The 27,942-nt window shown below is 39.8% G+C and overlaps 1 protein-coding gene across 1 annotated transcript; it reads left to right on the plus strand.

Annotated features, from left to right (window-relative positions):
- The first annotated feature begins 103 nt into the window (after positions 1-103).
- On the plus strand, positions 104-27,942 carry col6a1 (collagen, type VI, alpha 1). Its single transcript, XM_042428480.1, has 35 exons — positions 104-574; positions 1,228-1,357; positions 1,509-1,709; positions 1,812-1,971; positions 4,117-4,236; positions 4,396-4,416; positions 5,124-5,144; positions 5,245-5,289; positions 5,404-5,457; positions 5,585-5,629; positions 6,007-6,033; positions 6,142-6,168; positions 6,317-6,361; positions 6,477-6,530; positions 7,136-7,198; positions 7,286-7,348; positions 7,443-7,496; positions 7,588-7,623; positions 7,703-7,765; positions 8,070-8,132; positions 13,076-13,138; positions 13,638-13,700; positions 13,830-13,880; positions 13,969-14,004; positions 14,145-14,207; positions 19,055-19,120; positions 21,379-21,414; positions 21,790-21,826; positions 22,043-22,051; positions 22,166-22,299; positions 22,698-22,804; positions 24,688-24,874; positions 25,066-25,240; positions 25,365-25,394; positions 25,661-27,942. Exons 1-35 carry the CDS (start codon positions 493-495, stop codon positions 26,263-26,265), a joined length of 3,036 nt encoding a protein of 1,011 aa, XP_042284414.1. The 5' UTR covers positions 104-492; the 3' UTR covers positions 26,266-27,942.

Here is a 27,942-nt window from a genome sequence, read left to right on the forward strand (position 1 = left end):
GCATACTTTCTGAGAAGAGTCTATCTGCAGTCTTGCAGACCTGCACGACACACCCACTTTACTATATGACACCCCCCCTCTAATGTTGCCACTGTAACCTCTTCCCATACCTAAACCAAACCAAGTGGGGGTGTCATGTAGTAAAGTGGGTGTGTCGTGTAGATACAGCGAGTCCGCAAATAGATCCACTTGGACTATGTGGGGTATTGTGTAAACTTTTGGTCCATGCGCGTTCTGGTCTATTCCTACTCCTCTGAGGAAGCGCGTGAACTCTTCCTCCTCCCTCCCCTCCTCACCAAGCGCTCTGGTCCTCCTCTGCGCGCTCTGGGTCTCGCCTCGGACAAATTGCGGCGGAGTGGTGGATCACCAAAAGTTCGCAGAATTGGTGTAGAGGAACCCAGCTTTGGGTCGGGGTGTTTGGGTGTTTGTTTTTCTGAGGAACAGGGTGTTGTGATATTTTTGTCAGTTTTGTAGTTTTGCCGCAGTTCCACCATGGAGACTCTCATAAGTCTCTTTACGCTGCTGTGCGTCCTGGCTGGAGCGCAAACGCAGACCCAAAGAATCGTGTCTTGGGGTAAGTTTGAATTCTTAAATATCTGATGTGTATGACATTGTAATGCATGTAAAGGATTTCTATGTTTGAATGTAACTTGTCATATACTGAAGTGATGTTTGCTATAAGAGATGGTCCAGATGTTTTTTTGGGGGGGTGGGGGGGAAGGCGGGGGTGAGCCGTTCAAGACTCCTTACAAATCAGCAGTAGAGATGTAAAAACAACTGAAAGTAGTATCAGAGGATGAAGGTAGCTTAGCCTACCTTGAGCAGGCCCTTGTCACAAAGGCCCATACAGTTGTCTGATAAACTCAGAGTGGGATGCAGAATAAGCTCTACCATTGCTGTGGATGCCAAAGTGGTATGTGTGAACAAGAACCAAAGCAGCTCATGGAACCTCAGGCCTGCTCTCCTGCCAAGATGCTGTGCAACAGTTACAGAGTGGAAATGTCCATGCAGACAGCCAGACACAGGCCTACACCTGTCATTAATCTACCTGTATGATGATGCATAGGTCAAGTAGCAGCCCCATGATACCCAGTGTGTTGCACAAGGCTCCACTTTGTTAGCCTGCAGGCCTCCAGTGCTGCATCTGTGATGTCTGAGTTGTTATGAAGGACAGATATGAATGATAATTTGCTGACAGCCATCTTTGTTTGTTTGTTTGTTTGGCAGACTGTCCTGTTGACCTTTTCTTCGTACTGGATACATCTGAGAGTGTGGCCCTCAGACAGAAACCTCCCCAATTTTACATCGACCAGATCCAAACTTTCACCAAAGACTTCATAGATCAAATGACAAAGAAGTAAGACACACACACATGTAATCTAGGGGGGGTGTTATTTGGATATGATACACCCCCCTATTGGTATTATTAATATTGCATATTAATATTGTGCTGATTTGACTGCAATATTACAAGATTGTTACGCTTTGTTATACCTTTATTTACCCAGGCCAAACCAATGTGACCGTGAGGTGACGTGGAGTGCAGGAGCACTGCACTACAGTGACGAAGTGATCCTGGTGCGAGGGCTGAGTGACCTGGAGAAAGAGCGCGAGGATCTGAAAAGAGCCATTGATAGTATCAATTACATCGGCAAGGGTACATACACCGACTGTGCCATCAAGAGGGGCATTGGCGAGCTGCTCACTGGGTAATAATATCACACATACACACATACGCTTTAGCAGAATAAGTAATAACAAGAAAAGAGTGCGTGTTCTGAGTGTTTGTTTTTGTGTCTGCCTCTATGCAGAGGTTCCCAATACCCTCAGAACAAGTACATCGTGGTCGTGACTGATGGTCATCCTGTGACCGGTTACAAGGAGCCATGTGGAGGCTTGCAGGAGGCTGCAAATGAAGCCAAGCAGTTTGGAGTGAAAGTGTTTGCTGTCGCCATCTCACCTGACCAGGAGGTACACATACACACACACACACACACACAGACACACACACACACACACACATGTTTGTACTTCTATACTGGTGGGGACCCTCATTTGCATAAATCCCCTAGACCCCATTCAAACCCTAACCATCACAACTTAATGCCTAAATGCCCCAATGTTAATGGACAGGATTTTCTACACTATCTTAATACAATACTCACATACAGTATACATTGAGGGAGTTATTGGTCACTGTAATAATTCCTTTTGTCGATACTGCTTAATATTCCTGGTGTGGATTGGGTTAAGTGAAGGGAAATAAAGTGAAGCGTTTTCACTTGTCACTCTTGAGGTCTAAAACTCTTTTTCTTCAAAAGATAAACTTACAAGAGTGTAAACACACACAGATCTGTAATCCACTAACCGAGTCTGAATCATATTCATTTTTGATCTGAACACATGAAGCTGTGTGTTCAACTTGAATAGTTTATACAGTTTATATTAGAGCTGCCAGGCTGATATATCGACCGATATTAGCTCATTGCAAATATATTGTATCAGCATATATGACAGCTGATAAATAACAGGAAATTAAAGTATAGGAATGCCAAAGTAGTAGAGTAGTGACTAGTTTATTTCTCAACTGTAAAACGTCCTACCAAAGTATATTAATTGTTTAAAAAAACTAAATTGAGCTAACCTTATCAAAGAATTTTATTTATGTGCTGTGTAAAGAAAATTAAAATTGGTCGATATATCCTTATTGGATTTTTTAAACTCTCAAATATCAATACTGATAACAGCATTAAAAATCCTGAATGCTGCCAAGAAGTTAAAAAAGTAACTTTTCATACAGGATGAACTCTGTGACCTGATGCCTGATGTCAGATAAAAAGATATATAAAATCAAATATAAATTCAGTGATCAATGCACAAAGAAAAAAATGAAGTGTTTTTGTTAAGGGGCAAATTCACACAGAATGGATTGCGGCTGCTGATAGCACCATGAATTGCGCGTCATTTGCAACCGCTATCTGGCTCATCTCAAGGTCTCATTCACAAAAGATATTGTGCTAATGACATAAGGGCACAAACACATCCTTAAAGTTTCACAGCGGAGTGCAATTTGCCCTTGTTTTGCGTCTAACTGAGCAAGCAGAGCAGTTTCAAGTGTTTCACGCTTTTCTCCACATTTCAGCACACAGATTGGACCTTAATGAAAACTGCAGAGAGCACAAAATCCTCAAATTGCACATCTTCAGTTAGCAGAGGTGCACACACAGAGCTCTCCACAATCACAAACCAACTTTCATGTATTTTGCTTCTTTTACTTCTTTAGTATTTCGCATCTATAACACAATCTACTGAAATGTCAAATGTCAAAATACAGCTATTAATGTGACTCAGGCAGGTCTGAAACGTGGTAGATTAATGTCTGAATCTCATGATAATATTGTTCAGGTGTCACTGAATGTGTCCAGGATGTTTCAGGTACATCAGTATTGATGTTCTGATTGTTGCCCCATGTCTGACTCAAGATTTCACCCTTGATATCATTGAATATCAATTCAGTATCATTCAAGCCTCATAAGCTTGAAGATTTGAAGAGAGTGAGTGAGTGCTCTGCAGTTACCACCAACTCTCTGAAGACACTAATAATTTCACTCTAACTGTGTGTGATTATTAGTGCTGGTCTTTGTGAATTGATCTATTTTTGCAATGAGTCTCATTTGCGTAGAAAGTGGCCAATTTTGCACAAAATGTATGCATATTATCTAATTTACATATGTGCAAATAGGAAAGGAACACCAAGACACTATTTGCTTTGGGGTGCAGTTTGAGGTGCATTTCACCCTTTGTGGGTGCTTTATAAATTGCAAGGACTATTTTTGTCTCATTTGCGCAAGTTGAGCAGCTGCACAAGCTGCATAATCCTTGTGAATTCCTTTCCTTGTGAAGTGTAAATAGTATCTGTTCTGTCTAATATGGGAGGATTAGCAACATTGGCAGATACTAATTTGGATCCTATAAACAAAAAAACCTTAACGTCACATAAATAAGCTTTTAGAGATCACTGTTATCAGTCACATACTGTAGTTCAGCAAACACCGTATTCTAGGTGTTATTTTCAGGAAAAATAGATGATGATGTTTGTGTTTTGTTTCACACCAGGAAACCAGACTGTCAATTATTGCCACCGACCAGACCTACAGACGGAAATTCACTGCCGCAGACAACCGCACACTACCTTCCAACAAGATGGAAACCATTCAAACCATCATTGAGATGATCGTATGTGTCCTCTTCTCTTCTCTTCTCTTCTCTTCTCTTCTCTTCTCTTCTCTTCTCTTCTCTTCTCTTCTCTTCTCTTCTCTTCTCTCCTCTTCTCTTCTCTTCATTCTCAACATTTTCTTTTGTAAGCTAACCTGTGTTTTCTTTCCTTCTTTTCAGAAAAACGAGACAGACGATGTGGTATGTCTTTTCAAGCTTTCTGTGAAAGGAAATTGATTCAACCATTTTATATGTGTTTGGTTACTGCAAATGTATCGCAGATCCAAAAAGTTGGGGTTTGCTCTCAACATGGCTAAAAACAAAACAGTTTAACAAAACTAGATTGTTTATGCTAAATTTTCCTTCTGCAACTTGAATTAAGATAAATTGTTGTATACTGGCTACGTCCACATGTTTTGCAAACCAAATGTCTCCACTTAATAATGTTTATTACTTTGTGGCTACTAGAGTTGTGTATTTAGTGCAATTAATTGTACTCAAATCCAGTTAGAATTGTGTTTACAGTATTTTGTTTTTCATTCGCATTGTTGCTCATTCTTGTATTCTCATGTAAACTCTGCTAAACTTTCTCATACTCAGGAAGTAAGGAGGGGTCAACAACAGGAAGCTGAAATGACAACATAAAAAGCAAATTAAGATGGCTGCGATATACAGAAACTCACTTACTTTTGTGTCTCCAACAAAATGACTGCAATTTTATCTCAAATATTTGACATATATTACTGTCAACTGATGCTTAAACATGTTAAGTTTAGATGATTCCAATAACCATTAGGTGATTATTTAGATATTAACTTCGAGCAGACCAGAAAACATGCAAGTTACTAAGCTTTTCATAGGGTCATACTTTATGAAGTGTTCATAATCTCTCTTTTTCTTTTTTTCAGTGCTGCTCTTATGAATGTACTGTAAGTATCCCTCTTTTACCTCAATGCCATCTCAAATTCTTTTCTGACTTTGTTTTTGAGCAATGACATCACTGGCTGTGATTTGATGTTTCTCCTGCAGGCTCCAGATGGGTCTAAAGGAGGCGACGGAAACCCTGGCTCTAAGGTGTGATGATACTGTATGAATACAGCTTATGTCAGAAACGCAGCACGCTCAAATGCATTCACTTGCACAAGAAATGGTTCCTATTCAGACCTTTGTTCTCTTTTCTCTCTACAGGGAGAATCAGGTAGACCAGGGATGCCGGGAGAAAAAGGAGATATTGGTGCGAAGGTAGGTGACTTTTTCCACCCTCGACCTCCTCCTTCACCAAACGCACATCACATCTCCTTTAATTCATCACAGAACCTTGATGGGCATGTCATTCAGATGAATCATGATTTCTTTCACTATGTTACAGGGCAGCCTTGGAGATCCTGGTCCTGTTGGTTACAGTGGAATGAAGGTAAAGTGCACTTAAGACAAGAGGGTCACAGCTAACTACAGCTAACTAACCATAAGCAGTATTCTCGACTCAGAGGATGCCTAATGGACTAAGCAGTAGCAACAATAATGCATAAAGCTGAAAGTAATGGATGATACAAGATCATTGACACCATTGTGTCATACTGGGATTTAAAGGACTGTAAACCTTCCTACATCCAGTTTATCCACCTTTCTTAGCTTTAGCTTTGTCAAACTGATGCAAGCTGAGAGCTAACAACTGATTTTTGTTGGTTATGTACCTAATGATGATCATTCATTGTTTGTCAAGGTTTGCCTACCATCTTGTCAACAACTATGTCACGATGATTAGTCTGATGTGTGTATTTCTGTTTCCAGGGAGACCGTGGTACCAGAGGAGGAAAGGTACTATCAGAACACACAAATACAAAAAGTATACTTCAACAAGATTCAGTATATGTTCCAGGATAATTCATGGACATGGCTGACTGATGTCATGTGTATTTTCTGCAGGGTGAAAGAGGACACAAAGGCTACAAGGTGAGCTGTTCTGGACTGTCTGATCTTAAGAGGGATGCTCTCTTATCTGTCGTTGCTCTGAAATCTAATGTTTAATTTCTTCCTCCATCTCTCTTCTCCTCCCCATCACTCACTCTCTCTTTCTTATTTATCTGTCCTTCTTTCTCAGGGAGACAAAGGTGAAAGAGGAAATGATGGAACTGATGGAAGTAAGGTGAGTTACAAACCCCGAAACATCAAATCGCTCCAGCTCTGGCTATCTATTGTTGTTGATGTGATAAAGTGGTTGAACATATGTTCTTATATGTTTCCCTGGTTTTCCTCATTAGGGTGAAGCTGGTTACCCTGGGCTTCCCGGCTGTAAAGGTTCTCCTGGATCAGATGTGAGTTGTATATCTCAATCACAGAAACATCCTCCTGTTATGGCTGCCTTCATGACCATACTCACGCTAATGTCACACAGTTTGGATCACAACCAGATGTAAATCATCACTAGATGTTAACACACACTTTGACATTGACATCAGGCTTAAGGACGGCAAATACACAGTCAATCAGATGTGCAAGTGATACACACACACACTCTATTCGTTTCTATTTCTGTGTCCTAATGTCTCTCTTGAACGCATACACACACTAACATGAGTCACTTCTGTATCTGCCTTGAGGCTCAGCAACATTGTTTACAGATTAGCCATTAGCTACAGTTGTGTGCTTAGGAATGTCGCTGTCGATGCAGCCCTGACCAACATCACACCCTGCGTCTGGAGCCCCTTTGGCAATCCAGCTGAGGCCCCTGGTTCTTTAATCACCACTTGGTTTACATTCCCTGCTGTCAGGTTGTTTAAATGAAGCCGTATAGTCATACTGTAAACAAACACACATGCATATATGCACGTACATGCACAGTGGCCTCCAAGATGGAGTGTTGTGGCTTCAGCTGCTTATGATCATGTACTGAAACTGTCTTTGTGTCTCCTGTTTCCAGGGTCAACAGGGAGAGCCAGGACCAAAGGGAGATGCTGGTCCTTATGGACAGAAAGGAGCAAAAGTAGGATATTAAGAAAATACTTCTTCTGTTGAAGATTTCAAATCACATTTTGGTACTGTGTAATAAGTCATTGTGTGTTTAATCCAGGGAGATACTGGAAGAGACGGCGAACCAGGAAGGCCTGGAAAATATGGGCAGCTGGGACCTCAGGTAAATCAATGCAGAGAGAACAATGACAAAAAACAGACATCTCTACGAAGGGAATGGTTAAGTATAACAAGAAGCTATGTCTGTGTCGTGACAGGGTGATCCGGGTCCTCGTGGAGCCAATGGGGACAAAGGAGAGCGCGGTGATGATGTAAGTCATGAAGCTCCTGGACAATGCCAGAAACCTTTGTGACCCTTAATGCACCTTCTAATATCATTCTGTGTGTGTGTGTGTGTTTCAGGGTTTACCAGGACCAGATGGAAGTCGTGGAGAGAGAGTAAGTATAGCATAAATATTGATTTTAAACTTCCTCTGCTGCCAAAGTATGTGTTAACATCTTTTTAAATCCTTTGTAGGGAGTAGTTGGAGAGAAGGGGGAGCAGGGTTCCCGTGGGAACAGAGGACCAAGAGGAGACCCGGTAAGTCATGATGAGGATGAAGAGGAGGAAGGGAAGTGGAATGAAGGGGTTACTCAATCCTCTAGGGAGCTCTCTGATTTCAGCACCTCCTAATCAGAAACTCAGGAAATTCATTGGAAATAAGTGAACTGGAAGTGAACTGACCTTAATGGAACTCATACTTTTTTTATAATGTTATTCCAGAAGTACTCCCACTGATCTAACTTTGTTTGAAAATTGGCTCTGTCTGCTTTACTTGTCCACTACTTGTTACTGTCTTGAATGCCTTTAGGTTGTTTTATACATTTATTCTTTTCCTTGCCAGGGGGAGCCAGGACCCCGTGGAGAGCAGGGGAGGGAGGGCTCAGCTGGCCCCAACGGAGACCCTGTAAGACACAAATACACACTCAAATACAGTCACACACAGGAGCTACAGTACGCGCAGTACTGCTCTTCATTAGCCTGTTCGTTAGTGTTTCAGGATGCAGCGCATACAAACCGACCACTTTTCTCTCTGGCAGCATCCTTTTTTTCCAGTGTGAGAGGGAACTTATGGGCTCATGCTCGCTAGTGTGCGTGCACGTGTGAGCGTGAGAGCGTGTGTGCATGTGCATCCATATTTCACTTTGAGGGGGAGTACACTGGGCAGAAGCTTAAACAGAGGCGGACCTGGCTAGAGTCCCAGAGAGCTGCCCACTCCTCTCCTGCATGCTCCATCTCCCCTCTCTCATTCTCAGTTGCTTACTCCTCCTGGGAACATCAACACTCACTCTTTCCCCTCTGACTCAGTCCTTCTCTCCATCTACTCCAGCCAAAGCCTCAGTATGGTTTTCTTAATAAGGCACCAGGCAGCGTAATAATAATAATACGTTACAAGCGTTAGTTGTGGTAACCTCTGTGATGTCAGAACTTTGAATGGATCTATTGTGCTGTAGGCCGCACCTCCTTCCCTCATCAGAGTTGAATGAATAGTAGGGAACTCAATAGTACAGAAAACATGGAATAACTGACATGTTGGGTCTACCTCATGTAGTCAGGAAAAAACTGTATGCTCACATGCAGCTATGTGCTACACATCGTTTGTACTCATTAAACCTGTCAGCCGGTAGTATACAGTACAGCACTTCATGTATTAGCAGTGTTTTTTGTGATATCCTTTTTGTCTATATTAGCTTGTATTCAAAAGAAGCATTGTGACATTTTGGGAAATATTCTTATTTGCTGTCCTTAGGAGAGCCGTATAAGTACATTTGCAATTTAGCCTAGGTTAGCAGAGACTGGAAACTCAGACTCATATAGCCGTCAATACATTCAAGTATTTTGTTCTGTTTCAACAGTATATGAAATAGGTAACAAAAACTCCATTCCTGACATTCCACTGATATGGGGAACTTTAAAATGTTGCCTTAGAGGGGAATTAATCAAGATAAGTAGCCTAAAGAATAAAAATCAGCGCCAAGAAGAAAACAGATTGTTAACAGAAATCAAGCTGTTACAGAGTTCACTGTCAAATGAATATAAGGATGAAATATGGACTGAACTGTGTAAGTTAAAAATGAAATATGATGACATCATAAGGAACAAAATTAAATATAAACTAAACAGAGCAAAAATAAATTATTATGAATGTGGTTGTAAGGCAGGAAAGTTGCTGGCTAAAAAACAGATGACTAAAAATATCACATCTTGTGTTAGATTACCAAATAACTCAACTACCACTGATCCAGATCAAATTAATTAAACCTTTACTGACTTTTTTGAAAATCTCTACAAGTCTGAAAGTGATGATGAAGCTGATTCAATGCAGACATTTTTGAATTTAAAAAAATATCTTCCCTGCTTATCAGAGGGAGAAAAAAAATCATTGGAACAGCCAATAACTATATTTGAAATAAATTAAGCCATTAACTCATTTTCTAAAAATACATCTCCAGGGCCTGATGGTTATAATGCAGAGTTCTAGTTTTCCACGTGTTTAATTATTCCCACATTACTTTAATTCATAAACTATTGTCCAATATCATCAGCAAATTTAGATACTGATACACACTGACTGCCATTCATCTGATAACTCCAGGAAATCGTTCTATATCATTCAATATGCAAAAAAGCTTCTTCATCCGGTGGCACTTTGTACTTTAGATGCTTAAAAGGCCTTTGATCAAGTTGAATTATGTTCAGTACCCTGCAGAAATATGGCTTTGATAACAATATTATGCAGTGGATTAGGATGATCTACTCAAAGCCCACGGCTTCAATAAGAACTAACGACGTCATTTCAAAACCTTTCATTTTACATCGAGCAACAAAACAAGAATGTCCAGCGTCAGGACTTTTATTTAATCTAATCATTGAACCATTAGCTGAGAAAATAAGATCTGAAAGAATATTAAAGGCATAAAAATTGGAAGTCGGATATATAAAATATCACTGTATTGTGATGAAATCATCCTCTACCTAACAGCCGTGGTTTCCTCACTTTGTTATATCAATCAGATTATAACTCAATATGGCTGACTCTCAGGATACAAAGAAAATTGGGGAAAATGTGAGCTACTACCTCTAAACAAACACCACAGTATCACATGTGTGCAAAATACAAAAATTAAATGGAAACCAACAGAATTAAGATATTAAGGATTAAGAATTACAACCAATAGTTATCAAACACAAGATATAAATCTCACATAAATATTTAGTAAAACAAAATCAAACATGGCTTGATGGTCAAATCTTCCCATGTCTCTGTGGGGTCGAGTGAACATAGTAAAGATAAACATTCTTCATACTGTCAATTACACTATTAGGATGTTACCTGTCACAATACAAAAAACCTGGTTTGAAGATTTGCATAAAACAATCTCAACCTTTATATAGCAAGATGTTCATACTTAAGGATGTTTTGTTCATACAAAAAAGGTGGACAACTACTGATAGAAGAAAATATGTTACAAACCTTAAACATTGACACAAAATGTTTAGATTTTATGAAAATATATCCAAAGGAAATCATGCAAAGTCCAATTGAAGCGTCATTTAACATCTTGAAATCATGTACAAAGATCATTGGAATTGACACAACTACCTCAATAAATCAACTGCTGTGGCAGAACTCAAATATAACAGCAAACAAAAAGGTCATAAAATGGAATAAATGGAAAGATATTAGAATCACTAAGCTTTATCACATAATTTCTAACAACTGTTTTAAAACTTTTAATGAATTAATCATTGAACATAATATCCCAAAAAGTGAATACTTAAGTCACATAACTCTACAGCATACTATTAAAAAGAATATTTCCGTAGACAAATTGAACATTGACATACACAAAGTTGAAAATATACTTTTTAACCACAGCTTGTTCACAAAAAATATAGTTAAAATGTGTTACACAATATTAAATGAAAGCACCAACGATCAATTTAAGACTTGAGCAATGAAATGGATCAGGGACCTCCATAAACTAGAGGAAGATATTTCCTGGAATGATATATGGAAAAACGCAAGGCAGTCCTTCCATTGTACAAAATCAAACTAAGGCAATTTAAAATACTTAACAGATTATACTACACCCCAACACAGCTATACAAAATGGGCATAAGGGAAGGCAATAAATGTTTAAAATGTAGTGCTACTGAAGGAACTCTGCTCCATTTGTTGTGGGACTGCAATAAAATTGAAGATCTTTGGTTTTGTATAACAAAGCAAGCAACCACATTAATATAGTCATCCCACTCACACCACAATCATGTATACTGGGAGATTTGCATAACTTCAGCGGAGTATCTTCAAAGAATAAAAACATCTTTCTCTCATTATGTATGGTTACAAAAACTGGATTGCTTTAAATACACGCAATAGAAATGATTAGGTTGGAAAAGGAAGCTTTCAGACTGCAAAATAGTGAGACAGGATATGCTGAAACATGGGCGCCAGTAGAAAAGTACTTAATGTCAAGACCACCATGTTTATTCTATTTTATGTTTTCTTTTTTTCTGATCAAGGCTAATGATTGCTGTCTTCTTTTTCTGTCAGTGCTGTTCTACAGTATTAACATTGTATGTCATCTGTGCTGTAAGATGAAAGTACAGCAAAAACTGAAGGATAGTAACAATGTTTATGACTGATATTGTTTGAGGGGCGTAAAAATATATACAACAAAAAAAAAAACCTGAACAAAATGGGTGACTTCACTATGGGGACAAATGCCAAAGCTAACTCCTATAAACTACACCTTTGTGTTTTCTTGGAGGTGTGGAAGGTCTATTTTTCACTTTTGTTAAAGCTAACTTTAAAGCTAACACTTAACCATATCACCCTACTTGTGATCTTTGTGCCATGTCTGTGCCATGTTTCTCATTTGACTTAAGGTAAGGTTGCAAACAAGTGTTTGTCCTAAAATGTCACAGTGTTCTGTTAATATATTAAGAAGAAACTTCAACTTCAAAACAGCCTGCTAATGTGAAGCTGTACTGCATGATGCTAGCGGCAGATCTGTGGACGCTGTTCAGGACTTTAAACCTCTTGAACTTTACTTAGCATGTAGCTCAAAGATTGTCACCATCCAGCGTCAGATACATTAGATCTTGCCAACAGTTATGAAATTGGCCAGGAAGTAATGCATGAATGTACTGTAGCAGCGTTCCCAAATATTAGTAATAATTTTGGAGAGTACAATGTTATTATAATGGATAGAGATGGCCAGAAATACCAAATAAGACCAAATTTATAATAATAAACCAAATTTCAGTTTGAAGAGCAACTTGACTGAGCTGAAAATCTAGCACCACCAGTGCTTTAATTTCTCACCTTGCTATAGTGATGTATTAATGTACTTGAGGGTGTGTCAGTACACTGTGACATCACTTTTGGGAGTGGTTACGGGTACAACACTGCACACTTTCTGAACACACCCATCACTGACACTGGGTGTGGTCAGAGGTGAGACAGACTTGAAAAGTTCAACCAGAGAGGACAATAAAACACTGCTATTTGGCTTGGTGGAAAATTTTAGGCTAGCTTCTGTTTCACTATATCAGGTTTTGATAGTTTACCTGTGCCAAAGACTCATTGGAGCTGTAGTTGTTGAATGCTGACAGTAACCAAAAACATGGTGTTCTTTTTTTTCTTTTTAGCAGTGGATACCAATTAAGCATGGAGTATGAATAGAATACAAAACAAAATCTTGAGGAAATGGCTTGAATGTAGAGTGTTTCTGTGTTGTTGGTTGTGTAGGTTCAAAATAGTCAGTGTCAAAGTTTATGTGACTGTTTTATTATATAAAACAGTCTCTCTATAGATATTCTAACAGTGCTGTTGTTTTCTAGGGCGCGCCTGGCAGGGATGGGCCTCCCGGCTACAGAGGAGATGAAGGCTCACCTGGACCAGAGGTGAGTCCAACAGGTCACACACACTTGCACACAGACTACTGATAAGCCTACATGCTTAAAATTTTAAAGCCTTAATCACAGGAGCTCCAACTTGGCACTGTAACCCCCTGATGGGCTCCAAAATCCATATAAATATGCAGTTTAACATATCAACTGCAATCAAAAAGCTGTTATTATCATCAATCATGTATATTAAAACTATTAACAATCATTACAGTACAACCTTTGAGATGACTGGACACTCACTATCACACAATCTAGGTAACCAGCTAGCCAGGGCCTATAACAGATTAAAGTGTTATGTAAGCAGTTAAAAGTCATTCTGCTGCATGTAGACTGTTGGAGTTTTTGTTCATACTTTCTCACTAACACACAGACACACACACACACATGCACACACTCACCCGTGGTCTTATGACAGCATCCAAATGTTTTCAAAAAGCACATGCCTTGTCACATCTCATATGTTTCTCATCCTATCATTCCTTTCGTCTGCCAGGGACCCAAAGGAGCGAGAGGAATCAAAGGAGCTCCGGGAGACAGAGGCCAGATGGGGGAGCGGGTGAGACAGAGAGACAGAGAGGGGGAAAGAGGGAGAGGGACAGATGTCTGCCATCCATCATAAGCCCTGTTGTGAGGTTTGTGTATGTGTGTGTGTGGATCTGTAATAGTATCTCTTTGTCTATTACAGGGAGAAGATGGTGTCCCAGGAAACGGCACAGCAGGTTGCCCTGGTTTCCAGGTATGTGTTGATAGTTGTTCATGCATGTCATGTATGACTTACTTTGCTCCTTGTACATCAGTACATTCTGAACATTTATGTCTTTTAGGGTTACCCTGGGGCCCGTGGAGACCCTGGTGAGCCGGTAAGTTATCTTTCAATTTTTTATTTTAATTTGGAAAACATTTTGACAACAGTGAATATGAGTTAACTTCTAACAACGTAAAATGAATTGTCATGCTCACATGCCCTCCTGACCTCTAACATTTGCTGTGCGATCTTCAGGGTGGAAAGGGAACCCCTGGACCCAAAGGAGATGACGGAGAGCCCGGCGAGCCAGGCCCCGATGTGAGTCTGCCTCTGCGTTGTCTTCTTTTTGGAGTTGCTCCTCACTCTTGATCTCATTTTATCTTTCCTCAATCCCTTCTTGGCAGAGAGCACTGACAGGATGTGAGTCACATATCTCGCTTTATAGGCACATTTCCTTTTTTTTATATTGGTCTCTTTTAGAACTTGTAATAATATATAATAATACTTTTTGTCTTTCAATTTACATTTGTTCCTTTGCATTAGCTTATTGGTATAGTTTTACTTCTCTTATTTTTCTCCATCCATCGATCTCGTTCTCACACTGTCCTTCTGTTTTGCAGCTGGAAACACTTTCTGAAGTAGATCTGAACACATTTTATGTGTGTGTGTGTGTGTGTGTGTGTGTGTGTGTGTGTGTGTGTGTGTGTGTGTGTGTGTGTGTGTTTGTCATTGGGGAAGAAGGCTTTGAGCTGATGCAGCTGTGTATATGTCGTTGTCAAGGATACAAGGAAATGAGCAGAGACGATGAAGGGACTGCATTACTCTTTTTGTGTGTGTTTGCGTGCAAGTGTGTGTGGCAACTGTAGATGTGTGTGATCACCCCTGTCCATATAGCGTGCCCGTTTTTACACTTTAACCCCCGGTTCAACTCGGTTGTGCTTACATTGAAATTATTGGAGTTCCAAGGTTTGTGTTTTATGACATAAACATTTCTGCATATGTTTGTACTTTTCTAAAGACTGTGTTAGCACAGAGCAGGATGAGACGTACGCTCTCTGTGCGAGCATACTAATCACAAATGCTTAAATGTTTACTTTTAACTTGAGTAGTAAGAGCAGTATACAGGAAACATTTTATAACTTCTGTAACTGATTCCACTGCTGAGTTAATGGACAATAACCCTCAGCTTGATTATGAAGCACATACCACATATACAGGCCATGTAAACAAGTCACTTTGGAAGAAACTGTTTTGGAGTCTTCACAAAATCTTCTTGATTTCAAGCTAGTAAGTGCTGAAGTTTGCAATTTCATTTAGACTGAAATATAAATAATCAAAACTGTCCAACAATTAATCTAAAAACTCATGGCATGCTTTGGAAAATGGTTGGCAGGAATGCAAATGGGATTTGTAGTAAATGGGTAAACATTCAAAATTACCCTTATGGTCCTCAAATGAGCTCCTCTTTTACATTTCTTACTCATGTATTTGAAATAATAATCTAACTATGTAGGAGTATGTTTGCTTAAAGAAGTACTTTGACATTTTGGGAAATATTCACTATCTTGCCAAGATTTAGACAAGTAGATTGATACCACTCTCAGATCTGTCTGGTAAACATATGAGTACAATCTGCAGCTGGTTAGCTTAGCTTAGCATAAAGGCTGGAAAGGAAAACAGCTAGCTTGGCTCTGTCAAAAATTTCAGCACATCTAAAGCTCTCTAATGAGCAAGTTATACCGGTTTAATCTGTACAAAAAGTGTACAAAAGACAAGTTGTGGGTTTAGGGGTGTATGCTGGACTATTTCTTGGTTAGGAGCAGTCCAGCACTTAAACAATGTGAAACTGCAACTTTTTAGAAGATGTAATTTGTCAATTAGTGAGCTTTAGCTAGCTGCTGTTAGCTAGCTGTTTCCCCTTGTTTCCAGGCTTTATGCTAAGCTAAGCTAACTGTCCCCTGGCTATAGCTTTGTATTTAACTGACAAATATGAGCGGTATCAATCTTCACATCTAACTCTTGGTGAAAGAGCAAATAGCCTAAGCGCATTTCCCCAGATGATGAACTAATGCTTTAAACAAAATAACGCTAATCTTTCCACAGCTGCTGCTCCACCGATCAGTCCATGACTTAGTCCTTTATAAAAAATACATAATAAGATGCCATGTTTTGTCTATCTCAATGGGAAAAAATGAATCCATTACATTCCACTTGTCCCTAGAGGCAACCATGCATCTCTTTTTTCTCTTTTTAACAGGCTGTAATATATTTATCTCTGAACAATCACTTATTTGTTTCCAAGTTGTACACTCAGCCTTTCACTGCCTTGGATGGTACAGCGGAAGAAACAGTTATGGGGCATCAAACTGGCTAATAACATTTTAAAACAAGTAACTAATGCAAGTATCTTATTTTTGAGCAACTGGATTGCTATTTTAAATTGTTTAAATATTTTACACTGTACAGGCACGTACCTTGTTTGCCTTCACTTTCTCTGGCCAGAGGGGAAAGGAGTGGATAGACAGGGGTGTGTCATAGAAGATAAAGGTGGAGACATACTCAGACCTTTTAACTTCTCCACCCATTCAACTTTTTAGTTGACACTCTTTGGAATGATAATATCTACGTTTTCACTGAGGTCCAACAAACAGTCACATCTGGCTATGAGTAGTTAAAAATGACGTCATAAAATCGAGGTCAGGAAGTATGTGTGTAACTGTGGATGATATGGCCCATGTTCTATAGATCAGAGCGTTTGAAGTTGAGAATGTGCAGTAATTGGAACCGTGTGTGTATATGCGTGCATGTGCGTGTCTTAAAAGCCAGGTGGTTGGCATTACCTTCTCTCTTCCTGTCTTTCATATCTGTCAGCTGTAGGTAAATGCTTGTGTAGCAGCAGTGCAGATCTGCTGCTTTCATAATTGATTTACTGTGATAATTTGTGACTTTACAGTGCCAGCCTGCCCTTACTGCAGCTCATTTCTATTTGACATATTGAGCTGCAAATGAGTATTTATGTGACTACTGATCAGAATGCATCTGGAGCAGAGGGGTTGTGTGGATAAAATTGGCTAAGTTTTGTCTATAAATGATCTTTGGGATTTGATGATCCTTTGCATTGTCAGAGTAAACATTTTTTGATGTAGAGAATTCATACAGCTCTTTCTAAAAAAAAAAAAAAAGCCAGTTTAAAGCATTCAGTATTGCATATGAGAATCTTTCAATCAACCATGTCCCTTGAATCTAATGTGCACATGTGTTTTCAAGCCGCTTTGAAAATAGTTTCTGGAGCATAACGTCACTAAGCGTGCTATCTGCTCTCCAGTTTGCATCAATCTGGAGTCTCTCTCAAACCAAAATGCCCAACTCCTTTAAAGTGTTTAACAGTATTTGTAGCAACATGGAGCTTAAAGACGAGATAATTTGCTTAAATTGATATAAGCTCTTTATTCTCCACACTTCTACAATGTGGACTGTAATCTCACAGAAATCAGATCTGCAGCAGCTGCAGGGGCTTTGGCTGCTGCCTTTCTCTGCAGCTGCACTGTTGTGGGAGATGGTTGGCCAGAGAGGGCTAGACCTGACCTTAAAGAAGTTTTAAAATGGATTTAGAGGCTTTTCTCAATATGACTGTACCTATTGAGGATGTTTTGATGATACCATCTTTAAAGGCTGTATTATTTGTGGAGTAGAGTATCATAAAATATTGACAAGGATAAAAAATATAATCTTTCAGGACTTCAGGGACTCCGTACTAAACAGTGTTGTTGGATTGTCCAGCTACTATAGTGCAGGTGAGAGAAATGAGATGAGAGGAGTTAATGAAAATGGTCATTTGAGTTGCCTTTACCGCACACTCACAGTAATAAACTTTAAGAGCAGCTGCGAGGGATGCAGCTACTACTTAGCAGACTTTTTCCTCCTCTCAGGCTAAATACAAGCTGCCCTACCTGAGGGTTGTTGGGTTTGCCTGAGAGGAAGACCTACAGATACTATTCTTACTTACTTTCACTTACTTTACTTTAATCTGTCCCACTTATGAAACCAAACCTATGTTCTTGGACATACACGGTAGTGTTTCAGTGGCACTCATCCATGGTTGAAGCTACCTCAAATTATAACTTGTGGCCGCTCTGCAGCCAGAGGTTATAACTTAATCTAATCTGATATAAACTGACCTGCAAAAATAAAAACAACTGTAAATTCCTCTGTGACACTACAGTAATACTCACCACTAAGCTTCCCCTTATTGATAATGATAATTTTGTGATCTTTTTTGTCCCAAAAATTGTCAAAATTTGGCATTGGTACTGCTCTTAAATGGTTCCATTAACATCTGCTCTCCAGAACAGTGAAATCTAGGCTTGGCAATATCAACCAGACCTTCCTGTCGATTATTCTTTCTTAAAATGCTTTCTCAATTGAATTTTCTGTTTTGTTTGTTTTTTTTTCTTTTTGTATCACAATACAACTGATATTGGGGCTATTGTGATAGAAAATAACATTTATCAGATAGAATATTTTAAATTTATCTCTTTAGTGAACACACTGTCATCTAATAGTAACTCTTTCTAACTGTCATCTTCTTCTTCTTCTGTGGGGACACCGCAAGGCTCCATAAGAGGACCATTACTTTTCACACTGTATGTGCTCCCATTTAGCAACAGTTTGATGTGAAATTCAATTTTTATACTGATGATTTGCAGACTTCATTTTTCATCACTGAGCCATAGTTAAGGCAACCCATTATACAAACCCTAATCAAGTTTAAGTGCAGGCTGATAATGGCTTATATTGTCTGTAATGGTGGTAATCACATTTTCATCAAACCCTTGATGGGATAAGTGCAGACTCACAAACATTTTTCGAAAGATGAAAAGAAAAACAGAACATGCACATAGCTGGGACTTCCCCTGCAGGCATATGAAGATTTACTAATCTGTAACATGCCTACAGGTGACAAAGCTGTCACCTTGTCATGAAACTTATTGCATTTTATGCCCAGACAGTGATTGATCTTTACAGCATTCAGCATGGATTCTGTATAAAACATCTTAGATATCTATGTAACTGTAACACATCTACATCCTGTAATTTGCACTATTTATAAACTGTAAAGGGTGTGGGCCTCTCTTCTAATTGTTATGTTGTTTCTCTTTTCACAGAACAGGGAACCAGGGAATCCAGGAGCTAAGGGGGCCAAAGGTCACAGAGGACCCGAGGGCAGACCGGTAAGAATACCATGGAGCCAGGACCCAAGCTGACTGTGTGTGTGTGTGTGTGTGTGTGTGTGTGTGTGTGTGTGTGTGTGTGTGTGTGTGTCTGTGTGTGTGTGTGTGTGTGTGTGTGTGTGTGTGTGTGTGTGTGTCTGTGTCTGTGTCTGTGTCTGTGTGTGTCTGTGTTGGAGGCTTGTCTGCATGTGCATGCAAGTTGAGACATTAGAGGGACTGCTGTCTACACATGCAAAGTACTCCTCTCCCCACATCAATAACACACTCTCACACTCATACATAGTTTTGTCATAGTTTTTTACCTACAGTGGAGAGTGTCTTAAGGACTGCTGGATCAAAAATTAGCCTAATTTAGCTCAATGGCAAGTCAAGTTTTAATTTACATATTAAGAAAGCCACTGATTTCAGGCTTAACAAAGTCAGTGAGATTTTATCAAATGTTAGATTATCCACTGTAGCAGTGAAACAGGATTTCCAAACAAGGACAAGAATTTGCATTTATTCAAAGGACAAGGTTTGCAATATTCAGTAGTTTCATTATTGTAAACATATTGCAAGAAAACTCCAAACCAATAATGTGTTTGTCTGTCTCTAAAAGATTTCCGACTTCCCTAGCCAGCCTGTGGCACTCAGCCCCAAGCCCATTTATTTCTGCTGAAGACATAAATCTTTAACAGTGGCTCAAAAATGTGTTGTTTAATTTTTTTAAAAAAAGGCTAAATACTAAAGGCTAAATAACTGGGCACTGCATATGTTACTCAAACAGGGGTAAATCATTTTATGTTAGTAAATCTCTATTTAATTCAGAGTGTGGGATCCACTGCAAATAATAAATTACATGGCTCGTGTTGTTGATAATGAGGAAACACGTCACCCAGTGCAAAGGCATGGCTCTATAGATGGCAATGTTGGTCTGTTGTTTGGTCGACCATTTTGTTCCAGACTGAAATATCTCAACAACTATTGGATGGATTGCCGTGAAATTTGATACAGACACTCGTGTCCTCCTCAGGATGAATTTTTTCACTTTGGGTAATCCCCTAACTTTTCATCCAGCACCATCAGGTCGAAATTTCAAAACTAATGCTTAATACACTAATTCTGATCAACCTCAGCTGTACTTCTTTGTATTTAATGCTAATTACCACATTTTAGCATGCTAACAAGCTAAAGATAGTGAATATGGTAAACATTATAGCTTCTAAACATCATGTTAGCACTGTCATTGTGAACATGTTAGCATGCTCACATAACTATTTAGCTGTGTTTGACCCTACCTTTGAGCACAGTTGCTACTAATCCCATAGACATCCAGTTACAGAGCTAAGCTTAGCTATTCTCACCACTTTACATAACATCAAACCGCATGAAAAGACAAAAATGGCATTCCTGAATTTGGCTCACTGTAAGTCGGAAATATGGTGTAATTTCCCATCCTTTTCACCAACTGGCGTGAGAAAGCTTGTGGTATTGGATGATGTGAAAAAATTAACAAATCTAAACGGATCTAAATATAAGCGTATGTTTGGAGCCATGTTCTCTAAGGCAAACCTTGAACTCTAACCTTTCACATTTTCCTCACTTTATCTCTACTCCTCCTCCTCCTCTTCTTCCTCCTCCTCCTCCCCTCTTCTTTCTGCTTCTCCTCTGGCTTTGTCTCTGCTGCATCAACAGTTTGTGTCATGTGTTTTTGGGACAGTTTCTCTCATCTACAATTAACGGCTGTCTCTGTCTTTTTCTCTCTCTCCTTTGTGTGTGTGTGTGTGTGTGTGTGTGTGTGTGTGTGTATGTGTGTGTGTGTGTGTGTGTGTGTGTGTGTGTGTGTGTTTGCTTGGCATCTTTGTCACAGAAAAGAATGCTCTTAAACTGAGTTTAATGTCTGTTAAAACAAAACAGATGGTTCTACTGCAGCCAGGCGAAAAAACAAAATGCTGTGGCAAGAAACTTTTGAAAGATTCTCATGTTGTTGCAGAGAGATAGCAGCACACACAAATGTGTGGGTGTGGATGTGGGTTAGTGATTGTGGGATTCTGGGTAGCAGTCAAAGGAGTTATGGTTTTCCAAAGAATCACCGTTTTTATTCCAGTTAAAATAAAAAGAGCCTTCCAGTATTAGTTCTGTCATCTTGAAGTCAGACCAGATACACTTTTCTGTGGCCAGTTTTTTGTAAAATATAAACACATATACACATCTATCAGGAGACTAAATGACTCAGTCTCCCTATCTTCATCTCTCACTCATTCTCCCTTCCTCTTCAGGGACCTCCAGGGCCTCATGGACCAACAGGACCTGATGTAAGTATAAAAAAAAAATTTAATCAGTCCATTTAATCTGATCCCTCACCCTCATTTTAGCCACAGGACAGGATGGCTAAGCACCACAGACTTAATTTCCCCTTGAGGCTGTGCTAGTTTTGAATCTGAAACTGATACTGTAGGTTCAGTCCAAAGCCACACATCCAATTTCCTGAACACAAAAACCCATAGCCTTTCACCTCGCAGTCTTCTAAGTAAAATATCATCATTGTCATGTTTTCTTTTTCTTTCTTTCTTTTGGAGCAGCTTGAAACACTGTCTAGGACCTGGCTTTGTGTTGTGTTAGAAAAGTTACGTAATGTGATTTAACAGTGCATTGCCGTACTGTAACATGTACTCCACCTCTCTCTGCAGGACTGTGAAATTCTGGATATCATCATGAAGCTCTGCTGTAAGTTACACTCACTCACACATAAATGCAACCACATGTACACTGCATTAAACTCTTTGCCGTTTTCAACTCAGTGCCTGATTAGCCAAACATGCAATCAAAACCCAAAGAATTTGAGGGTTGCACAGGTTATGTTGTTTTTTTCTGCACAGTTAATTAACTTTGTTCTGATTTGTGTGTGTGTTTTTTCCCCATCCTTTTCGAATCATATCACAGCTTGTTGTGGTAAGTTTGTACCCAATATGACACACAGTTATCATCACATAATTATTTCTCATAATACATGGCTAGTTATCCTTTGTGATTTTGTTCATATGTGTGTGTTTTTTGTGTCTTCAGAGTGTAAATGTGCACCTGTGGACCTGGCATTTGTCGTGGACAGCTCAGAGAGTATTGGCGCCACAAACTTTGCTCTTGCCAAAGACTTTATCATTACTGTCATAGACAGACTGATTAAAGACCAGCAGCTCAAGGTAATGTCCTTTTCTGAATTTTGTCTTGTATTTTGACATTTGACTAAACTTTATTTCATATTCATCCATCTTTTCCTAACCTCTGAAGGATGACAGATGTTTGACCTTTGTAGATTGTATTGTTTATTCAAGCTGAAACCAAAAATTTGCCAAAACTGTTTTTCTGAAGTGTTAGGAAATGCTGCCATGAGAACAGACCTCAAAATAGAATGTGTGAATGAAAGATTTTCTCATAGGTTTTGGAATTTGCTGTTATGTCTCTCAAATGACTCTCCTCTTCCATTCTGGATATAATTAGTCAGGATGGGTGGGATGCAGAAATGTTGACAGAAGGCTGTTGGTTGACACAACACACACAGACAAAACACACGGTCACCATGCAGTGTTTTTCTTTCTAGTTCGCAGTTGGTGACTCAGGACTGAGTGTAGTCCAGTACAGTGGAGATAAAACCCAAGAGTACGTCAAGCTGGGCGTCAACGGTGGTACCCTCACCGACTTTAAACAGTGAGTTCACATGCATGCACCCACAGTCCTGCCTGCCTTGCTTTTCCTCTGGCTTGCTCTTTGATTGTGTAGTGGTGATTCAGCATCACCACTGCTGTTGAGGTTTGATTCAGCAGTTCAGTTACAGGTTACTCCCTCACAAAACTATGCATAGTTTGAACATATTTCAACTGTCTGTCAGACACATTGGAAAGAACTTATACAGTGTTTTAAATTTGGAATCGGCCAACTAACTTACTCACACTCGTGGATTTTTTTTTCTCATTTGCTGTCTTATCGAGATTGAGGAGACCAATTAAAACACCATTAAGTACAGTTTCAACCAGTCCTTTCAACATGTTCAGCCTAGCTTAGCACAAAGTCAGGAAGCAAATGGATACAGTTAGCGTAGCTCTGTTCGAGGTGCTTCCCAACATCTCTTAAGGTGTCTTATTTACATTATATCTTATGTATTTACAACTTTTATAAATATTAAATGAAACAATGTTGTTTAAAGGAATAGTTTCAAATAGTGGGAAATATGCATATTCTCTTTCTTTCCAAGAGTTAGATGAGAAGATTGATATCATTGTCATGTCTGTGCGTTAAAGAACCAGTGTGTGGGATTTAGTGGCATCTAGCTGTGTGGTTGCAGATTGCAACAAACTGAATACCTCCACCCTCTCCTTCCAAGTGTGTAGGAGAACCTACGGTGGCCGCGAAAAATGCAAAAGGCCTTCTTTAGAGCCAGTGTTTGGTTTATCTGTTCTGGGCTACTGTAGAAACATGGCAGGCTCTGTGAAAAGGGACCCACTCCCTGTGTAGATATAAAGGACTCATTCTAAGGTAACAAAAATGCAACAATTCTTATTTTCAGGTGATTATACACTAATTAAAACATAGTTATGAATATTATATTCCATTTCTGACAATTCCATTCTGCTAGATGCAACTAAATTCTACAGTTGTACTAAGCTGGAGCTAGAAGAGGATTAGCCTAAAGTTGCAATACACAACATTTGGCCAGTAGATGTCGTACTATAGCACCAGCATCTCAGACCAAAACAAATGTAAGTGTTGTTTACTCAATACAGTTGAAGGAAAAAAAGGGAAAGAAGGTGGTCCTTGAACCAACAGCTCACAAAACTTAGATCAAACCCATATGGATCAAAATTCTGTTACCGTGTTGCCTATTTCTCACCTCAAATGTTTTGAGAAACATATTTTAATGTACTTTTTAGCTGTAATTTGAGAAAGTTTGCGATGCGGCCGCCATCTTGGAAACAGACGCGGAGGACACGGAGGGACTCACATGCACCAACATGCATGAGTAGCTGGACCAGCTACCAAAGAAAAGAACAGACAAGCTTTCCTTCCACCACTGGCTCAGTGTGGACATACTCTTACACATAGAATCTATTTCTTGACCAACAAGAGCTGGGCCAAGACCTGCTCACCTCAGAGGTCATGTCCTCATCTTGAAGTTGTTAGTTTTACTCCCTTTGAAATCTAGACAAAACACAACTGACATTTGAATGGAGTGGTGATGCTGATATAGCTTTTTAGCTAACAAGATACTATATGTAAATAAGAGTTTTAACTGTAGGCATATTTTATCAGTTTGGACAGAGGCCAACCATTTCCTGTCTTTGCACTAAGCTAAAACACAACCTGGACCTACTGTATATAATTGTAACAGGCAATGAAATAGATATGAATTCTCTTATTTAATTCTTGACAAGGCAGCAAAGAAGCTTTATAGCTTGTTATTAAGCTTTAGAGAATTGTTATTAATTTTCTAGATGTTAAAAGATATGTCACCAAGCATCTATGTATGTGTGTGTGTGTGTGTGTGTGTGTGTGTGTGTGTGTGTGTGTGTATGTGTGTGTGTGTGTGTGTGCAGGGCAGTGAGAGACTTGCGCTGGCTGGCTGAGGCCACGTATACAGGCCAGGCCCTTGATTATACTCTGAGAAACACAATCAGTGGAATGAGGCAAGAAAACCGAGTTGTTCTTGTTCTCACCGATGGACGCTCCGATATTTCCAGGGATGACACTCCCCTCGACGTACTCTGTGGTAAAGACGTCCGAGTAAGTACAATGCAGTAGACACAGTAAAGCGCATGGGGACACATGACTTCAGTTTTGTGTGCCTAGTGAATAATGTTATTACACCAAAATCTGGCTTTTATGTATTTTTTATGCCATACTCTTTGAATTCACTCTTAGACCTTTTAACTGAAATGCTGAGGTACCAGCTAACCTGAGAACATCTTCTCCAGGTGGGCGGTTTAGGAGTGAGGGACTACTCAGGCCGTCAACCCAACAAAGAGCAGATTGATGACATGGTGTGTAAGAGTGACCAAAGGAAACCAGGCTTTTCCTTTGTCCTGGACAACTTTGCTGAGCTGCTAGAGGACTCTTTCCTACAGAACCTCACATCCAGAATCTGTGAAGGTACCACACACACACACACACACACACATACATACACACACAGATCAATGGTCATTTTCATCAATTGAATATTTTGTATCAACTCCAAATAAACTGATTTAACGCCTGTTATTCCCACGTTCAGATAAGAGGTGCCCAGACTACAAATGTCCCAGTAAGTCTGTTTTTTTAAAATATGCTACTAGTTTTACATTTTTTTGGACTGCAGTTTGCTCTTTTTAATTTTTACCTTATCATATTGCTGTTGACCCAGTTTGCCATTTATTTCTTTGCTAACATCTTTAAAAATGTGAATAAATACTGTAATTTAAAATGTATAAATACGTTTGGCTGTGTTGTGTAGCTCTCTAATCAGTCAATACAGTATCACTCCAATCAATTACTGATCAGATGTATCGTGCCTGTTTGTGTGTGTTGCAGTCTCCTTCAGTCAAAGTAGCGACATTCTGGTGATGATGGACAGCTCAGCCAGTGTGGGCCAGAAGAACTTTGAGATGAGCAAGACCTTTGTCCGCCGTTTGGCCGATCGTTTCCTGACTGCTAAAATGGACAGGGGTGTCAAAGTCAGAATGGCTGTGGGCCAGTACAGCCGCAAAGCCAATATAGAGCAGGAACTGACTAGCAATTATACCATGCTGTCTCATCGAATTGAACAGGCAATCTTCCAAAATGACGGCACTAATGTGTTACAGGCCATGGAATTTGCCATTGGTAAATTGCCAAACCGTGGAGACGCATCAGGAGGCAAGAAGAAGCTGGTGCTGTTCTCTGACGGCAGGTCGCAGGATGTCACAGAGGCCAAGCTGGTGGAAGCCATCAGTAAGTTAGTGAATGCCGAGTTGGAGCTCTTTGTTGTCAGTGTTGGCAGCCAAGTCAATGAGGCCAACCTGCACACACTAGCGAGCAGGGGACGGCGGGATGACGACACCTATGCCGCACGCCACCGGTTCCATGTCCCAGACTACCCCTCTCTGCTCCGCGGGGTCTTCTACCAAACCGTCTCCCGAAGGGTATCCATGTCCTGAACGCAGGGCCCCAAATAATAGGATGAACACGCTTTAGATTTTTAGTCCCGTTATGAATATTCAGTCTCACTCATTTACCATACACTGCATTTGAGTACTTTTTTGTAAAGAAATGTCACAAAACGACAAATGATTGTGTGGCAGGCAAAAGGAAATGTCTTCATGAAATAACCATGGGACATTTCTACCCTGAGTTGAGCCTCAAAGGCAGACCATCTCAAGCTGTGTGCGCTGGGATCATTAGACCATAATCCAAATGATGGTGCTAATCTATCCCATTTTAGAGTTTTAAAAGTTGTAACAGAACTAAATCTGAAGGAACAGCTGCCTGGGAAGCAAAATTCAGGGTAAATTCATCCCACAGTAAGAGTACCTGCTCCGGTTCTTAAGAGCCATCAGTAATGGCTACATATAAACTTACTTCTAGCTTTCAACTGCATTGAGCTAATTTCAACTCAGGTGTTCTGCATTCCTGTATCAGCTAGTCTGAACCAGTGCTTTGATTCACTTCAACTAACCAGTGCGGGTTAAAAATACTCATCAAGGATACACTCTCTTGTCTCTCAAGGACCGGAGCTCTCGCCCTTTGAAGAATTTTATTTAGTGTCTGAAGTGGACTTTTGTAGCTCTTACTACTCTTTTAAGTGGTGTCGGATTCACAGAGTTTCAGGAAGGTCCACATGAACATGTCGAATGATCGAGTCAGGAAAATCAGGATTTAGGATTAAATTGTGGTATGATTCATTCATACCAGCAATGCCTGACCTATCAAAATTTTACACAATAAAAACATAAGTGAACCAGCCACAGCTGTGAATTGAAAACATACACATTCTTTGGCGATTGGTTGGTGTACCTAAATGAATAGACGGCTGGCTCATGACTGGCTTTTATGGATAATCATTGTTTTAAATTGCAAACATGTACCTTGCAAATTGCAAAGTCAGTTTGCAAAATCGTGACATATACCTGAACTGGAGAAAACTCCAACCCGACATCACTTGAAAGCTCTATTGGATCACCAAACCAACAGGGAAAACAGGACATGACTTCAGGCAGACTCTCAAAACAAAACCCGTCAGCATTTCACCTGGTACTAATGAGGACAGGACAGCTGGACTCAACATGTATGATTCTGTCCGAGCATGTGTGTGTGTATACATGGGCCTGTGCTTGATGTGACCGACATTTACATGTATATGGAGGTGATTTTTTATGTGTAGCCTTGGACATTTGTTCCATAAACAGTTCTGCTGGGGTCACTGGTTCAAATGACAGAATGACAGAAACCTGTTCTTTATTGTCTGCGCACACCACAGACACGTCTGTCAAACACACACATACACACATCTTTGTTCTTCCTCAGTGAGGTAGGAAAACATCTGTCATAGTTGAAGGCTGGAAAAAATAAAACCTAATGGGACTTATGCCATGAGTCCCCCCACACCCACGGAAACAAACAAACACTGTTTAGATCCCCATAACTGTTAAACTCCACACCTTTGGTTTTGTTGTCTTCAGTCACCCAGAGTCGCTATACTCTTGTTATTATCTGTGGTGCTTTTAGTCCCAGTGTATCAGCCTCTACCCATGTTGTTAAAGAAGATATTTTTACCTGAGGATACACAACCTCAGTAGTGTTGTAAGATCTCCCTCAATAAAGGTTGCTACACCAAA

Source organism: Thunnus maccoyii, chromosome 12 (genome assembly GCF_910596095.1).
Source record: "Thunnus maccoyii chromosome 12, fThuMac1.1, whole genome shotgun sequence".
NCBI lineage: Eukaryota > Metazoa > Chordata > Actinopteri > Scombriformes > Scombridae > Thunnus > Thunnus maccoyii.

Bases quoted from the DNA above. Each gene is read 5' to 3' on its own strand.
- col6a1 (XM_042428480.1), top strand. From the start codon at position 493: ATGGAGACTCTCATAAGTCTCTTTACGCTGCTGTGCGTCCTGGCTGGA. The intron at 5,630-6,006 runs GTAAAGTGCACT...TTCTGTTTCCAG, and splicing joins TTGGTTACAGTGGAATGAAG to GGAGACCGTGGTACCAGAGG. The intron at 6,034-6,141 runs GTACTATCAGAA...TATTTTCTGCAG, and splicing joins GTGGTACCAGAGGAGGAAAG to GGTGAAAGAGGACACAAAGG.